The sequence below is a fragment of the Aquarana catesbeiana genome, linkage group LG04, assembly GCF_042186555.1.
Source record: "Aquarana catesbeiana isolate 2022-GZ linkage group LG04, ASM4218655v1, whole genome shotgun sequence".
In the NCBI taxonomy this organism is placed as follows: domain Eukaryota; kingdom Metazoa; phylum Chordata; class Amphibia; order Anura; family Ranidae; genus Aquarana; species Aquarana catesbeiana.
In genome coordinates, this window is record NC_133327.1 from 242651933 (window position 1) to 242671126 (window position 19194).

General features: G+C 41.0%; 1 protein-coding gene across 1 annotated transcript in view; it reads right to left on the reverse strand.

Moving 5' to 3' along the window:
- Positions 1 to 314: 314 nt before the first annotated feature.
- MELTF (melanotransferrin) overlaps positions 315 to 19194 on the reverse strand; it is a 110620-nt gene continuing 91740 nt past the window's right edge. The window contains exons 14-16 of the mRNA XM_073626324.1: positions 17263 to 17450; positions 6191 to 6380; positions 315 to 2212 (exon numbers count right to left, since the gene is read on the reverse strand). Coding sequence (XP_073482425.1) covers positions 2145 to 2212; positions 6191 to 6380; positions 17263 to 17450 — 446 coding nt within the window. The 3' untranslated portion in view covers positions 315 to 2144. The remainder of the gene's footprint in view (positions 2213 to 6190; positions 6381 to 17262; positions 17451 to 19194) is intronic.

Sequence of the window (19194 nt, forward strand, 5' to 3'; positions counted from 1 at the left end):
CCACCGCGTTCATAACGATCAGATTTTCCGACAACTTTGTGCGACCGTGTGTATGCAAAACAAGTTTGAGCCAACATCCGTCGGAAAAAATCCATGGATTTTGTTGTCGGAATGTCCGATCAATGTCCGACCGTGTGTAACGGGCATAAGTGTGGATGTGCAAGCATGATCCATGTCAGCTCAATGGGGGAGGAGTAATTGGGTGCCAGAGGACCATGTCCTGGCACTGATTGTACGTGTGGATTGCCTTATTTAATTTCTAAATACTGAATATTGGGATGCATTCTACATAAATAAAATTAACATAACCAAAGTATTTTACCATCATCGTTTATTGCCAGTCATTGTATTACAGTCTTAAGGAAGTTGAAATACAGAGGTGTCCAAACGTTCTTTAAATTTATGGTCATTAAATTGTACTTGTTTAAATGTTGTACTGTGGATTATTTTGATGATTTCTTTGTTTAAAAATCAACTGGACAATATTAGAAATATGCATACAACCCTATTAAAAACAAATCATAACTATAACCGATTATTAAATTGAGACAATAATATTTATATATTCTAAAATGCTGCTGGGTAATTGAAAAGGTAGCTGGAATTACAGAATGAATAAGCCAAAAATACCAGGAGTGGTTCTGAATTATCACATCGAATGTGATGAATGAAAAATCTATTCAAAGCCAAAATGTGGCTGACCCGTGTCCCTAATTGTTGGCGTATTTAATATGCATTAAATCTGGCAACCAGCTCCCAGGCCCAGTAGATGGAGTGACCAGTGTGTGGACAATAAAAAAAAGTTTTTTTATCTCCTTATAGATCATAGCTATGGAGGAGAATGGAGTGAGTGTTAAAGTGTATAAAAAATGTAAACCCTGAAAAGGAAATCCTCATATTTATGACCCTGTGGTCTGTTAAATAAGCATTGAGAGCATTTTGTTATATCTTTTCAGTAAGCGAGAAAAATAAACCTGTTGATCATGTCACAAATTCAGAGCTGCCCTGTGTCGTATCCACACTTCTTATGTTTTTAAGGAGTTTTTCCAGTTCTTATCTTGGACTACGGAACAATTAATCTGCTTGTTGTGAAGATGACAAGGATGGGAGGGATTCAGTAGTCTAACAGCAGACAACTGGGCGGGGCTGTTAGACTACTGCACTTTATTGCAGTTTCATGTTTTTACAATCTACAGAAGGAAATTAGGAGCTGAGTGCATTTCTGACAGATAGACGGTTATTTTATCTGTACATGCATGGTCTTTAAAGGGATAAAACATGTGGAAATGTGCATGTATAACAGAGATATATTACATAGTTTTTTTAATTTTTTAATTATGACATGATGGCCTGTCATTTCAAAATGTGTATGAAACACTAAAGCCTAGTACACACAGGAAGTTTTTTCCATCTAACCCAGCAGGCTGAATGAAAGAAAACTAACTATGCGATGTTAGTACAGCAAACTTCCCTGCTGTGCAAATGTGTTCTGACAGGGAACCGCCCCCCTCCACCCGAGCACAACGGTCAGAGCTCGCTGCCACTGGCTGCAAGCGCTGATCGGATGCTGCTCGGCTGCTGGTTTTCCAGCATGCTCGTTCGACACAAGCTGGTTGTGAGATCAGCTTCTGCCGGATGAGGAGCTGTACACACAGACCGAAAGTCGTCCAGTAACTCTGAACCGACAGCTTTTAGACGATTTGTGGCCCGTGTGTACCTAGCATAACTGTCTATTGGTTAAGTCTTACCTAATCAGTGAAGGTTTTAGGTGAACAGCAGATAGGTGAGGCTTGTCTACACATTATTTATCCAAAATACTCAGATACTTAAACACAATGAAGACATATATAACATATGTAAACATATACCGGTACCTTCCTCCTGCAAAATGGTTATATAAAATTAATGAAATAAATAGAGAATTTCGACTTGGACTTCTTTAAAAAGACAGAGGAACACTGAGATCATGGACTTTTGTCACTTTTGTCACTTTTGTAAATTCAAAGAGTTAGAAGGTCCTCAGACACTGAATAAAATGTCCTTTTATTACTTAGAGGTGATCTTGCCTTCAGTAAAAAGAAAGAAAACCTCTACGTTTTTACATCACATTTCCAAGGACATCTTGATGACTCAGTAGTTGGTAATTATGCAGAAAACTTAATTAGTAGGATATTGCTAATTAGCAGTAAGGCGATGTTCTGTGGAGTTAAAGCTGCAGGAGAAAAAATAAAACAAATTAATGTCAGTTTTAGAATATACCCTTTTAATTTTAAAGTGATTTGGTATAATTAAAAGAGGAGTTCTATTACTATAATTTTATTCTTGGGGGGAAAAAAAAGTATTTTTTTTCTATTTTGAGCACTATGTGTCTTTGCTGCTGCCTTCATGGCAACAGCAATGCAATGGCTTTATTATAGCTTTATTATAGCTTACCAGCATCATAGTATGACATGAAGGTTGTAGCTGTGTCTGTAATCTTTTGGCGACCGTTTCCTGATCCTGACAATCTTAACACAATTAAAAAAATAATTGCTATATTTATAAGGCTACTAGGATCAAATCTGACACCCCAGATCACAGAGTCAGTGCATATTTGTGTACTCTGCTTGCAAGCCACTTCAATGAGATCCCCCTTTATAGCTGGAGCTCCAGTGACTTCCTATTGTTTGTAAATGCCAAACACAGAGGATCCAGCTCACACAATATACACAAGCTTTTCTACAGTTTGTAAAACAAATGAACCTTTGGCGTTCTGATTGTTCTTGCATATCTGACAACCATCTAATCTCTATACCAAGCTTTAGCTTTACTAGCCAGCTCTTCACCTACACATTAGCCTGGATTAAAGTACATTTAAAGCAGTGGTTCTCAATTCCTGTTGTCAGGACCCACTAACAAGCCAGGTTTGCAAGATAACTGAAATACATCACAGGTGATATCATTTGCTGTTCAGTGATTACAGTATTCTAGTCTGCATTTCCTCAAGATAATGCTTAAAATCTGGCCTGTTAGTGGGTCCCGAGGACGGGTGTTAAGTACCACTGGTCTAAAGGCTCCTGTGTGATAGCCTAACTAATCCAAAACCCAGTGAGGCACAAGTCTTATAAAATGAAATTTAAAAAACTAATTTTCTTTTCCCGAGTGAGCTAAATCCTCCTTTAACCGCTTCCCGACTGCCTCACGCAGATATACTGCGGCAGAAGGGCACGTACAGGCAGATTAACGTACCTGTATATGGGCCTTTAAGAGGTGGCTTGCGGGAACGCGCACGCCGCCGGGAGCTCTGTGACCGTGATCGCGGGTCCCGCGAACTCGATGTCCGCGAGGATACCCGCGATCGTCTCACGGTGAGGAAGAACGGGGAGATGCTAATGTAAAGAAGCATCACCCCTTTCTGCCTAATGACACTCTCACTGGTAACAGCTCCCTGTAATCGGGAGCAGTGATCAGTGTGGTGTCACACACAGCCCCCCCCCATAGTTAGAATCACTCCCTAGGACACACTTAACCCCTACAGCGCCACCTAGTGGTTAACCCCTTCACTGCCAGTCACATTTACACAGTAATCAATGCATTTTTAAATGTACTGATCGCTGTATAAATGTGAATGGTCTCAAAATTGCGCCAAAAGTGTCCGATGTGTCCGCCATAATGTCGCAGTCACGATAAAAATCGCTGATCGCCGCCATTACTAGTAAAAAAAAAAAAAAATCAATAAAAATGCCATAAAACTATCTCCTATTTTGTAGACGCTATAACTTTTGCGCAAACCAATCAATCAACACTTATTGCGATTTTTTTTTTAACCAAAAATATGTAGAAGAATACGTATCAGCCTAACCTGAGGAAAAAAAATGTTTTTATATATTTTTTGGGGATATTTATTATAGCAAAAAGTAAACAATAATGCATTTTTTTCAAAATTGTCGCTATTTTTTGTTTATAGCTCAACAAATAAAAACCGCAGAGGTGATCAAATACCACCAAAAGAAAGCTCTATTTGTGGGAACAAAAGGACGTCAATTTTGTTTGGGAGCCATGTCGAACAACCGCGCAATTGTATGTTAAAGCGACGCAGTGCCGAATTGCAAAAAGTGCTCTGGTCTTTGGCCAGCCAAATGGTTCGGGGCTTAAGTGGTAAACACTCCCTTTCCCAAACACTGCAGCTCACAGTGGGAGGCTCTCAACAGGGGCAGTGCTGTCAATCCAGAAAGCACTGGGTAGGACAAAGTGTGGCCAAGTGCTGTCTATACCCACACTTTCTGCAACATGTTTCATCCCGCTGCAGAACAAACAGGCCCAGCCTACACAAGAGTGGCATCTCTACTCTGAATTCAAGAAGAGCATAGCATCATTATAAAAATGGAAAATCAGTCAGCGCAAAAACTATATCCTAACTGTGAAATGCAAGCATTTGAACACTGAAAGCCAACATGTAAAACATTAAAGAGTACAAAATAAATAAGCAGTGCAGCGCTAAAAATACAAACAGAAGACTCAAAAGTTGCTCATAGCATACATATAGTAAAAGTCCCCTTTAAAATGAAAAGAGTGGAAAGAGACAGGTTGACAGAAAAGAAGTCTCCTCTGCAGTGGTTTGGGTGCTCACAACAGTTCATACAGTGCTGCGCAATCCGTGATTCCACCACCAGCTAGCCAAACCGCTCACCTCAGCAAATGGACCCCTGAACTAACAGGTGGGTCAAAAAAGCATTTTCCACTCTCAGTGGACATGGATAGAAGCTTGCATGGGTAGACAGTCACACCATTCAAGACGATCGCACTATAAAAAGCACTACAACCCTAGTGCTGGGATAAATGGTGAATGGTAACATCATGAAGTAATATCAATAGAGAAGGTGGCTGCAGTGATATCCTAAGGAACTCCCGCACGCATGTCGTCCAGATCAGGACTTCCTCAGCGGTAATCTTTGCAGGTATAACAGCTTCAACTCTTCTGGGAAGGCTGTCCACAAGGTTTAGGAGTGTGTCTATTTGAATGTTTGACCATTCTTCCAAAAGTGCATTGTGAGGTCAGGCATTGATGTTGGATGTGAAGGCCTAGCTCGCAGTCTCCGCTCAAATTCATCCTAAAGGTGGTCTTTTGGGTTGAGATCAGGACTCTGTGCAGGCCAGTCAAGTTCCTCCACCCCAAACTCATTCATCCACATCTTTATGGAACTTAGTTGGGGAATGTTGCGCAGTCATGTTAGAACAAGAGTGGGGGCATCCTCAAACAGTTACCACAAAGTTAGAAGCCTGAAATTGTCCAAAATATCTTGGTATGCGGACGCCTTAAGAGTTCCCTTCACTGGAACTAAGGGGCCAAGCCCAAGCCCTGAAAAACAACCCCTCACCATAATCCCCCCTCCACCAAATGATTTGGACCAGTGCACAAAGTAAGGTCCATAAAGACATGGATGAGCGAGTTTGGAGTGGAGAAACTTGAATGGCATGCACAGATTCCTTACCTCAACCAAATAGAACACCTTTGGGATGAATTAGAGAGGACACTGCGAGCCATGCCTTCTCGTCCACATTAGTGCCTGACCTCACAAATGCGCTTCTGGAAGAATGGTCAAAGATTCCCATAGACACACTCCTAAACCTTGTGGATAGTCTTCCCAGAAAAGTTGAAGCTGTTTTAGCTGCAAAGGGTGGCCCAACTCAATATTGAACTTTATGGATTAAGACCGGGATGCCATTGACAATATCGTGCATGTGACAATTTGCCCAGACACCTTTAGGTGTTCTTGAGCATGCCTGTTTTCAGTGAACACTAGTTCACTCTAAATAATTATAGTAATCACTACTGTATCTACTATAGTATCCACTACTGACTACTACTATCTAAAATGGCCTCGTAACATAACCTTATTATTCTTTCTGAAAAGAAAGCAACCTTTCTGTGATATACTTTTATTGTTAACACTACATGGTATATTTATAAAGCAGTGAATGTGACATTCACCAAATATTCATTGCAGGTGAATTTTTCTGGTACACGTGGTTTAAATCACCGCCTTAGAAATACGCTCCTTAATAGAGCCATTATAGAACCAACTGTATATATACTGTATGCACAAATATATGTATATATGGCTGCAAGTTATTGTATGGTACCAGTCTGAAACGTGTCTTGGATAATGCTGTATATGAACGGCGAATTGCATACACTGGCATTCCTTACCATTGCTGGATGAGCACTGTTGACCCTCTAAAGATTCTATGTAATTTCTACCTAGCCACTCTTCATATGTTTTCTTTTCTTTGACTGGAACAATTTTATATGTAGAGTCCTTGAAGATCAAATCCGTTTTATCATAACTTGAAGAATTAAACATTTTAAATTCAGAGCTACTCTCTTTCCCGTAATATTCCTGTAGAGTAAAATAAAGAACATAAATAATAGACAACACATTAAACAAGAACAAGGTTCATAAATAGAGCATTGCCTAATTGTTTATAGCTACAGTGCTGGCTGCATGCATAATGGGGCGTACACACGGTCGGACTTTTCGGCTACAAAAGTCCGACAGCCCGTCCGACAAACTTTCGACGGACTTTTGGCGGACTTGCGGCGGACTTTCTAATGAACGGACTTGCCCACATACGATCACACAAAAGTCCAACGGATTCATACGTGATGACGTACACCGGACTAAAATAAGGAAGTTGATAGCCAGTAGCCAATAGCTGCCCTAGCGTGGGTTTTTGTTCGTCGGACTAGCATACAGACAAGCGGATTTCTGGGTCCGGCGGAGTTACGACGTAAAGATTTGAAGCATGTTCCAAATCTAAAGTCCATCAGATTTGCGACTGGAAAAGTCCGCTGAAAGTCTGGGGAAGCCCACACACGATTGGATTGTCCGCCAGATTTGGTCCGTCGGCGTCCGTCAGACTTTTGTAGACGAACAGTCCGACCGTGTGTACGCCCCATGAGAGTTTTCATTTCAATTTTGTTATGTGTTGCAATAGATCAGAAACGAAAAATGAAAGAGCACATGTAATTCTGAAAATAATGGTATTGTACCAAGAAAAAAAAAGTGGAATGTAGCCGTTACCTATGTTATTTTTAAGGTTGAAGGTTGTTTTCAGTTATCATGGTTTGTAACAATCAGTTTACCCAGTTAGGATGTGGAAAGGTTTTACCTCACTTACACCCAACTTTGTCGCAACCTATCCTTGCTGCCATGGCATGGTAAAAAGAGCAAATAGCGTGAAGGCATACAAGACTAAGAGGCCATGTTATTTAAGGCATTGCACTCTCAGGAGCTTGGAGACAGAGGACAAGACATTCATTGACTCTCAAGCTGAACATTCAAACTCTAAAAGAAGGATTTTTACAAATATTATGTAAGCCTGCAGAATATTTTACAAAATTAATATACAGATTTTTGCATTAGTCTAGTTGTGACTGGTTGTCTTTAAAAGAGTTATTTCCAAAATATTCTCAATCATTACTGGAAGAATTAAGTTCAATATCGATCTTTCCTATGCTTTCCTCTTCATATTTTTATTACAATGTGCTCAGTTTTTAATTTTTTTTTATTTGAACCCTTTAATCCCCAATGAGAAGTGAAAATGAAACGTCTATCTACCCCATCTGGTAAAAGCCCGGGTCCTGATGGCTTTACTCCGAAATTCTATAAACAATTTGCTACCCTTCTTACTCCCTTCTTGACAAAAGTATTTAACTCCATCTCTGAACGATCAGTGTTCCCACCACAAACCTTAGAGGCACATATTACCCTCATCCCCAAACCAGACAAAGACCTGAATGTTTGCGCTAATTACCGACCTATTTCGCTAATAGGAGTAGATCTAAAGGTGTACGCAAAAATTTTAGCTAATAGGTTGCAACCATTGTTACCCCGTTTAATACACCTAGATCAGGTTGGCTTTGTGAGTGGAAGGGAGGCGCGTGACAACACCCTAAAAACACTCCTCATTGCGGATTATGCTCGGGCCCACAATATCCCATTGTGCCTTCTCACAGTCGATGCGGAAAAAGCCTTCGACCGTGTCGACTGGCAATTTCTCCGCTTATCATTACAACAACTAGGTCTAGGCCAAAACATGATCTCCAGAATAATGTCCCTCTACACATCTCCTTCCGCTAGGATTAGACTAAACGGCTCCCTATCCCCTAAGTTTACTATACACAACGGAACGCGGCAGGGGTGCCCCTTGTCCCCCATTCTTTATGTAATTGTCATGGAACACCTAGCCATTGCCCTTAGAAACAATCCGGCCATACATGGCGTTAGAGTAGGCCCACTACACACTAAAATTGCCCTATTTGCTGATGATCTACTCATATTTGTAACCCAACCACAAATTTCTCTACCCTCCATTATGCAGGAGTTTCAGAGGTATGGAGAGGTTAGTAATTTTAAAGTTAATCTAAATAAGTCAGAAATCCTCAACATTTCACTCCCAACAGCGGCTCTACAACAGCTCACGACTTCCTTCCCTTTTAAGACAAGCTCCACGTCTATCCGCTATCTAGGAATCCATATTCCAACAGTCTCATCCCAACTATTCTCCAGCAACTTCACCCCTTTACTTACCAGAACTCAAGCGGATCTGACCACATATGCCTCTAAACAGCTCTCCTGGCTGGGTAGGGTGAATGTCTTGAAGATGGATGTTCTCCCTCGATTCTTATACCTTTTCCAGACCATTCCTATCTATATCCCCACCTCGTTCTTCAAAAGGCTCCGTCAGATCTTCTCTAAATTTATATGGCAGGGACGTCGCCCCAGGATAAAACATGACACAATGATTCTCCCGAAAGTCAGGGGGGGTGCGGGGGTCCCAGATGCCTCTATATACCATAAGGCAGCGGTACTCGTGCGTATAGTGGATTGGTTCCACCACTCTTCCTCCAAACTTTGGGTTCAACTAGAGAAATATCTTAATGAGGCTGATCTTTGCGCCCTGCCGTGGACCCCTATGGCTGGGCGTGGGGACGGCTTATTCTCCACTGCTCTTACTCGCCAAACTCTCCAGATTTGGGACCGCATGATCTCAGCGAGTAAATTGTCTAAAATCCAGGGCCCAATGACCCCTCTCTTCGGGACTCCGGCTTTCCCCCCAGCAGCGAACAAGTTAAGATTTGGACCCTGGAGTAGGGATAGCCATAGACGTTTAGCACAGGTCTTACGCGCTGACCCATCCTTGAGAACGGACATACCCTCTCGGACGGAATTAGGGACCTCAACAATGTGGTTACAAAGGGGTCAAATAACGTCATACATACGCACTTTCTCATCCATCTCAGAGATACTGGCCGACCCATCAGACTTTGACGAACTGCTTTTACAACCAGACCCACCAATACATGTAGTATCACTGTTATATTCCCTACTACTGAACGAATACGCCCCTGACCTTCCAACATATACACAGAAATGGGAAGCGGAGCTGCAACACTCCATCTCCCCCACTGATTGGCAAAAAAGCTTTATCCTAACGCATAGGATTTCCCTGGCAACCAAGAACCAAGAAAAAGGGTTTAAACTATTAACAAGGTGGTACAGATGCCCAGTAGATATTAAAAAGTTTAACCCCTCTTTGACAGACGTGTGTTGGAGATGCCTGTCCTCTAGCGGGACAATGCTTCACATCTGGTGGGCTTGCCCTCCAATCTGGAAACTATGGCAAAAGGTCTTTGATCTTTACAGCAGGCTGATGGCGACATCAATCAAACCCACACCAGAGATAGCCCTATTATCTATACTCCCAGGCCCCCTCAAGTCGATTAAAAAAGATGTACTGCGCCACTTTCTGGCAGCAGTTAGGACAGTGATCCCCCGACATTGGAAAACGACAGATGTGCCTTCCTTGGGAGAATGGGTGGTTGAAGTGGACCAGATAAGAGATCTGGAGCGCCTGTTGGCGGAGGAAGTGGGAAAGGAGGAGCAGTTTACCGCCACCTGGACCTCATGGTCCATGTTTCGCTATTCTGATGAGTTTTCCCTTTGGGTCAGAGATACCCCACCCTTACCCGCCGATTAGCCATGCTGGAGTGCCTGGTGCCTCAGGTACCATCCCACACTTCTACTCACGTTCTTATTTCTGACTTTTTCTGTCTCCTCTTTGTTAAGTACTGAACCGACCACTCACATATATAGTTAAAGATCATATCTTTGGACTAGCTAAATGACTTGATTATCTACAATAGGTGAATAAAAGACTTCTACAGCAGTCTAATTCGTTGAGAGGGAACCCTCAGATAACACCAACCCGCGAAACTACAAGGTTCATTATATGTTAGCCCCCACCCGCATATTATTCCTCTCTTAGAATAAAGATTTCAATATACAATATGATATACCAGTAGTTCACCGAAAGCTGTATGTTAAAATGATCACTCCTGTTTATACATGGGTAAAGTACACCTCACTATTCTATGTATACTATATGTGATGCCAAACTGTAAAGAATGGTATTTTTCTGTTATATTCTTTGTGTTCTTACTTTTGAAAATAAACTAAGATTGAAAAGAAAATGAAACGTCTAGACACAATTTAGCATAGCTAGTATGTGCTGGTTAACTTATAACTAATGCTCTGTCTAATTTGCTTCCCCAATAGTATTGCCATTATTTTTTGGTACATTGTTTTAAAAGATAACCTGCTCATGTTTTTTTTTATTAATATTAGCTCACGAATGGACAAAAAACCCAAAGTTTTAAAAACCAAATAGTTTTGTACTCACTGTACTGTATTTTATGGAAAACCAGAGGTTAGAAGGCTGCGCTGATTGCACCCCTGGTCCAACTGCATTCCAAGTCATACGTATGGGCCCTTTTAGATGTACTAGATATTCACCTAACCCCCTTATCATCACTTATTTGGATGCTATCATTCTTAGGTCTGTCTGTTTGGGACACCTTTAAATATTCAGCTAAGCTAATATCACCTCATCTCCTTTTCCTCCATATTTTAAATTGCCCCCTGTTCCCTTCCAGTATAGATGATACTCACAGCTCAAGATGCTGAATTTCCCATGGATTAACTATTGTGTATGTGCTGCTGACCATTCATGGTATTCAAACATTCACGTAAATACGGGAATCTCATCAGGCACTTAGTAGAGAACTGTTTCGACATACAGTATACAAATGAGACACCTAGTTGAATATCTTCTTAACCTCCCTGGCGTTATGATTATTTCAGATTTTTGATGCTGAAAGCGGTACAATTATTTTGCATGGAAATTTGGCGTTTTATATTGTAGGCCTGTAATTCTTAGGAATAACTCACTTAAATCTGTCCAAACAGTCTAGTAGACATCCCGGGTATGATAAAGTTTGAAAAATGAAATCATAAATTATAATATAATAAATAACTATAAATAATTATAACAAGTAATAATATAATAATAATAAAAATTATTCAATAATGTAATTAAATCAAAACCACTGAAATTTGCTCAGTTGCAGAATTGTCACTGTCATTACTTTCAGTGTTTGATGACGGATTTCCCCACAAATCACTATCGCTCAATTCTGCGAGTGATTCTAATTCATTATCGCTGTTTTCTAGCTGGTCTAAAAGTACTTTTGACGTAAACGGACATTTTCTGGTTGCTATGGACAATCTCCAGTTTCCTGGCAGAAGGAATAGTATTTATAACATAAAACTGCATGCAGGACACTGGACAAACCACTAGGGACAAAGGGGATGTGTAATTATTTGATACAGTACTGTAATCTGTAAGATTATAGTATACTGTATCTATACTGTGTTTTTTACTTTTTGAATTTAGCGCGGAACTCCGTCCTTGTGCGTCGCACGCTCGCAGGGAACAGAGCTCGGCACAGTGAATCGAGCGAGACACGGCGGCTTGCAGATCACAGCGGTGAGACATCGCAGGATCCTGGGAACAAGGTAAGTAACCTCTACATGGATCCTGCGATGCGATCCCAAGTCTGGCTCAGGGTTACTGCTTTTGTTTCTGAAATTCCATCCTGAGCCAGACTCGGGAATACCGCCAGGGAGGTTAAGAATCACGACTCATCTATGTCTCTTACAACATTTGAATTAGTTGCCAACTCTATGATGAAGGGACTGTTATCTTGTATATATTCTTCTATCTTAGGTAATGTGTCCAACCATGTCCCACCTTACTAAAGCTGCTGGGAACAGGACCCTAAAGTATTTGTGAACCCTTATCTTGTAAAACAACCCATTCAGTTTAATCACCTGCTCACCTGCTGGCCAGCGGCTTTTTTATTGAACTTCCTGATTTACAGACGCGTGCTAGCACCCCCTTCCTCTCATACCGTGGTTGGACACAGCACAAATTTGTCAGCAAGCTCACAGCCAATGATTTTGGCTGTGAACCTGCTCATTACTGTGGCCAATCACAGCACATATCGGTGTGCAGCAGTAAACACAACTCAGATATGGCTGTTTTTTTCTCCCATATTTCACTTACTGTTCAGAGCTGAAATCAGAAAGAAAAGCCAGCCAGTCTGTGAGTAAAATCAGCACACATATACTTGTTAGGCACACAGTCAGGGCCAGACTGGCCTACCGGGATACCGGGACATTTCCTAGTAGGCTTCCTGCCCTGGGGCTGCTTTGAGCTGAGGCTGCAGCGCTCCCCCCCTTCTCCTTGTCTACATGTCACACACAGTGGTCTACCACTGTGTCACAGAGCTCAGTGTGAAACGTTCAGCCGCGCTGTGACAAAAGTCCCGCCCTCCTCCTAGACCAGCTCTTGTGATAAACGCAATGTTCTGTCTATCACACAAGCTGGTCTAGGAGGAGGGTGGGACTTTTGTCACAGCGCGGCCAAACATTTCAAACTGAGCTCCGTTACACAGCGGGAGATGCCCACTGTGCATAATCCAGGTACTAACTGGTAAGGCTGCATGGAGGGGAATAGTCAGTGTAGTGAGGCTGCAATGATTAATGGGCACAGTGAGGCTGCAATGATAGGCATGGTGAGGCTGCAATGATGGGCACAGTGAGGCTGCAATGATGGGCACGGTGAGGCTGCAATGATGGACATGGTGAGGCTGCAATGATGGGCACAGTGAGGCTGCAATGATGGGCACAGTAAGGCTGCAATTATGAGAACAGTGAGGCTGCAATGATGGACACGGTAAGGTTGCAATGATGGGCACGGTGAGGCTGCAATGATGGGCACAGTGAGGCTGCAATGATGGGCACAGTAAGGCTGCAATGATGGGCACAGTAAGGCTGCAATGATGGGCACAGTGAAGCTGCAATGGTGGGCATGGTGAGGCTGCAATGATGGGCACGATGAGGCTGCAATGATGGGCACGATGAGGCTGCAATGATGGGCACGGTGAGGCTGCAATGATGGGCATGGTGAGGCTGCAATGATGGGCACGGTGAGGCTGCAATGATGGGCACAGTGAAGCTGCAATGTTGGGCATGGTGAGACTACAATGATGGGCACGGTGATGCTGCAATGATAGGCACAGCGAACCTGCAATGATGGGTACGGTAAGGCTGCAATGATGGGCACGGTGAAGCTGCAATGATGGGCACAGTGAAGCTGCAATGATGGGCACAGTGAGGCTGCAATGATGGGCATGGTGAGGCTGCAATGATGGGCCAGGTGAGGCTGCAATGATGGGCACAGTAAGGCTGCAATGGTGGGCACAGTGAGGCTCCATTAATGGGCACAGTGAGGCTGCAATGATGAGCACAGTGAAGCTGCATTGATGGGTACAGTGAGACTGCATTGATGGGCACAGTGACGCTGCATGGACTGGCACAGAAGCTGCATTGACAGGCACAGTGAGGCTGCATTGACGGGTACAGTGAGGCTGCATTGACGGGCACAGTGAGGCTTCATTGATGGGCACAGTGAGGCTGCATTGATGGGCACAGTGAGGCTGCATTGACAGGCACAGTGAGGCTTCATTGATGGGCACAGTGAGGCTGCATTGATGGGCACAGTGAGGCTGCATTCATGGGCACAGTGAAGCTTATATCAGTAACCCGCCCCCCTTACCTATATTCTTTCTGCGGAAGGTCTCTGGTCACCACATCCCACATTCCCAGAGTCCCCCTTGATGATTGCTCCACTTTTACCACTTTTAACTGGAACTTGTTGTTATATATATATATATATATATATATATATATATATATATATATCCCTAGCCCTATGTGCTTTCATATCTGTCTTATCTATATATATAATAGGCTGTTCAAATGTGCTTTAAAATGCATGGTTTTCCCTTTTATGAACAAGAAAATAATGACGTTATGATGTTGGCCTGGTATAATAATGCTATGGGGCTGGTATGAAATTATTTCCAGGGCTGGTTTTTATCCCCAGTCCGGCCCTGCACACAGTTAACACTTTGAATGCCCTCCTGATCACATTCAGCCAGTGCCATTAGTACAGTGACTGTGTACAGTATTATCACTGATCATTGTATTAGTGTCACTAGCAATGTCAGATAGTGTCAGTTAGCCTCCCTCCCAGCCAGTGTCAGTTAGCGCCAGTCCTTGATTGCCTGCCACACTATCACAGTCACACTCTCAGGTTGATTTACTAAAGGCAAATAGAGTAGACTGTGCCTTTTTGCAAGTGTAGTTGATCCAGAGCTCGGTAAATGAGGGAGAGCTCTGCTGACTTCCATCATCAAATCAAGTGCAAGCAAAAATGCTGTTTTTTTAATTCTCTTTGCATGTGATTGGGTGTTCTTTGTAAAGTGAAACTTTATCTCAATTACTAAGTTCTGCAGTAACTGCACTTGCAAAAGTGCATAGTCAATTTGCCATTAATATTTCACTGATCACCACCATTACTAGTGTCTGTCCTAGTCCATATACTGGTCACGTTCAGTACTATACTATTGTCTATAACTATTGAGCCTCTATCCAGGATACTTAACTCATCTGACGGAATCAGTGGCATCACTGTAGGCAACCAAATATTCCGTTCCGCCCTATTCATGGATGACATATTACTATTCTCCACTGACCCTCTTGCAGACTTTGACTCAGAGAACTCTTTGAGGCCTTTCGAGTAAGCTCAGGCTTTAGAATTAACTTTGACAAAAGCAAAGTTTTACCATTACACCCCCAGGTATCAGCTAAGTGGAGGTCATCATCCCCTTTTACCTTAGCGGCTCACCACATCACCTACTTGGTTATCCATATAGGCCAAGAACATTCCTCTCTATACAGTCTTAACTACCCACCTCTGATAACCAAAATTGTAAAGGAGTTGGAAGCTTGGGCAACCCTTCCCCTCTCGTTCTTTGGGAGATGTCACCTCTTTAAAATGGTTTCATTTGCACGTCTACTTTATCCAGTGCAAACCATACCCCTTTTATTAAAGCACTCTGATGTACAGAAAATACATTTTGTCTGCCTTCATATGGGCACACAAAAAAACACGCATAGCGTTACAAAAACTATGTCTCCCTATGTCCAAGGGTGGTGCAGGCTTGCCTAATGTAGGTTTTTACAACCTCTCTTGCCTGCTTAGGCAAGGTCTTGACTGGTTGTCTGGGAAATCAAAGCACTCTAATAATATACTTGAGAGCGCTTTGGCCTCTCCGCACACTCTGTCAGCCATCTTACACTCGAATATTCAAGCTCTAGTATCCCACCTTAAAACAAGTGTTCTTATCAAAGACACAGTTATTGCATGGAGAGAAGTGTGGAGACTGCTGGGGTTACCCTCGAGTATGTCCTGCCATTTAACCATTCAGGCCAATCCTATGTTCCTTCCATCAATTATGAATAAAGCCTTTACCCTATGGTGTACCTGTGGACTCACTCACATAACTTCCCTGTATCAGGACAACCCTGGTGAATTCAAATATTTTCAAACCCTCTCATGAGAATTTGCATTGCCGACATCGCACATCTTCTATTATCAGCTAATTCTAGTCTATCTACGGTCTTGCTGTTGACCTCAAACTGATCCCCTTCAACAATCATCCATTGATATAGTGCTCCAGAGAGACGATTACTCCATCTCCAGTTTATACTCATACCTCATTACGCACCAATCTGATAAATATCATCTTGCTCTATTCTAGAAATGGTCTACCATCTTCAACAACACACTTCCAGAATGGATCTTAGAGGGATACCGACACATTCACAAACTCACGATCTCAGAGAAGTGGTTTGAAACGCAATTTAAAATTATCCACAGGGCATATTACCCATTCCGCACCAATAAGGCAGACTCTACTCAAGCACAATGGCCCTGGTGTTCACTACCACGTCCTACTCTACTCCACCGCCTCTGGGAATGCCCAACTATTACTAGATATTGGAACTCGAAATCAATAAGATCCGGCTAACCAACAATCCGTTATTGTGTATATTTGGATGTGAACCACTACCTTCCACATCATCATCAGCAGGCTCATGCAACCTTACACAATGGACTCATATAACTCTCCTAGTTGCTCGTAGAATGATCATGTTCCATTGGATTAAACCAACACCACCTAGCCTTCTAGCTGTGGAACGCTCAATGTTATCGCTCTTCAACCTTGAGAGACTGGACACTATTGTACTAAACTTCCGTTTATTAAAATTGTTTTTTGGAATTGAAAAGGGGCTAAAGTAAAAAAAAAAAAACAACAAAGGAAAACAAACACAAAAAAAAAAAAAATAGAACATATTTACTGTTTCTACAGTGATCCCTGTATGGCGTTGCCACAGCCAAGCCCTAGAAGGACTGTTTTTTCAACCTAATGTATAAAGATTTAAGTATGGTATTTTTTTTTATTACAGGGATGATATGGGACTAAAAATAAATGTTGAAAAGCAATGAAAATTAGAATCATTATAAAAAAAAATGTGCCATTGTAACCTTAAGCCAAGTTGTATAAGAAATTGATTGTAAGCATAAAAGTCATACAAAGTAGTGACTTCTTAATGAAGACACTACAAAAAGAAAATGTGAAAGTTGAAAGGAACTTGCTGATGGCGTTCTAGAGAGAGAATATAGTATAATGAACATTTCATCATAGCATATGATTATTCTTACATGGATATTAAACTCAAAATTCTGCCCATCTATTGAAGTGCGCTTTGGAGGGATTTGCACAGAAGTAGATTTGAACAGGATTGCAACATAATCCGTACCAACTTTATATTTATCATGCTAATCAGCACAAGGAAGGCTTTGTACATGACGGTCACTGATGACTATGTGCCTAGCCTTTGGTTAGAAAGTAGATAATCTCCATTTAAAATTAATTCCTGTCCAAAGTTATCATAAAGAACATACCTGAGCTTTATCCAGCAGGCCAAACAATGCATGTCTATTTGTGTCTGGATGAACCATAACTGCATGAGCAGGAACCTGTGCCCAGTTACAGTCTGCATACTGAGTCACCTCTGCCCTGGCACCATTAGGACACAGCAACTGAAAATTACTAGACTTTAAATCCTTTGCCCACTCTTGCTTATTGTGTCCTAAAAATAATTAAAAGAAATCATACCATGTGTCAATATCTTATAATAGTTTAACATTAAAAGATCTGATTTCATATTGACATTCAGTAATGACACAAATAATGAGGTGTGGAAAATTATTCATGCCCTTCAAATTCATCTCATATATTCCCGCAGTTATAGTGTTAAAGAGCAGAAAGGGAACCCACTGTGCATCTTTGCCACACCAGAGGAAAGAAAAAAATGTTTCTTACCCATCAAGGGCAGGTCAAAATATTTTCATATTATGTTTCAATTTTTTTATAAGTTCTGCTTATTACATCCACTTTCCATTGGCATGAACTTGATATTGTTAGTAGCACATTCAACTGTGCTCTAAAGTCTATGGCCTCACCAGAACTCAATAAGGTAATAAGGACAATTTCTCCCTCATTTAAAGTGTATCTAAACCAAAAATGTAATATAGCAGCATGCCAATCCTTTGATGTGGTGGCTTTGCTAATTTTCTTTTTTTCTTTTTTTTTTTAGCTTTCTTTACTTTATTTTACCTGGTGATCCAGTCAGCAACACTAGACATGTGCACAGCCAAAAAATTTGTTCATTTTCGTTTCATTAGTTTATTATTTTTTTTCATTTTTCGGGTCATTCGTTATGATCGCGATTCGTAAATTCATTCATTCGTAAATGCAATTGTTCGTACATTCGTACATTTTTACATTTGTACATTCGTAAATTCTTACATTCGTAAATTCGTAAAATCATACATTTGTAAATTCGAAGTTTGAAAATACAAAAATGCGAAAAATCAAAAATCTGAAATAGTAACTAACTAGTAAATTATAGGTATTGTCATTTCCTTTCAAAGTTGACTGTCAGTGAATGTAACAAATACGAATTTATCCGAAGTTACGAATTATCCAAAATGAATGCTGCATCTAAACAAATGGAACGGAACAAATTAATAATAAATAATAATAATAAAACGTTGTTATTATTATTATTATTGTTATTTATTATTATTAATTAATTACGTTCCATTCCATTTTTTCGGATCATTCATAACTTCGGATAAATTTGTATGTGTTACGTTCACTAACAGCCAAATTTGAAAGTTAATTACAATACCTATAATTTCAAAGTTACTAGTAATTACTAATACTTAAGTTATTATTAGTTAACTATTATTTCAGATTTCCGAATTTACAAATTTACGAATTCCCTAGTTTACGAATGTACATTCGTAAATTGTGAATGTACAAATGCCCGAATTTACGAATGTCCAATTTTATCGAATTTACGAATATTTGGAAAAAATTCGTTAAACGGGTTTTCGTTAATTCGGATATTCCCGAATTAACGAATTTGTCGAAATTCGTTAAAGAACGAATTTGGAACTAAACGAATTGCACATGCCTAAGCAACACACTTCCTGCCTCAGGGTGGCAACACTCACTTCTCCGCTGTATCTATGGAGGAGCAACGTAGCCACCTTTGGACAGCAGTATTGTCAAACTATGGAGATGGTAGCTGGCATTAGAGAGACTAGTAGACTTAGATGAGCTTTACATAAGCGACTAACAAATTAAACCCTAACTTCAGCTAAAACTTTTTAAGCAGTTACAGAAATATGTTTTTTTCCTATTGTTAGTAAGGTTTTACATAATTAAATAAAAGTTGACTATTGTAAGCACTCCTGTCAATGTTAAATGATTTGTCCCAACCCTTTAACTGCCAGCTTGGTCTGTTAAAGAGCGGTTAAAAATAA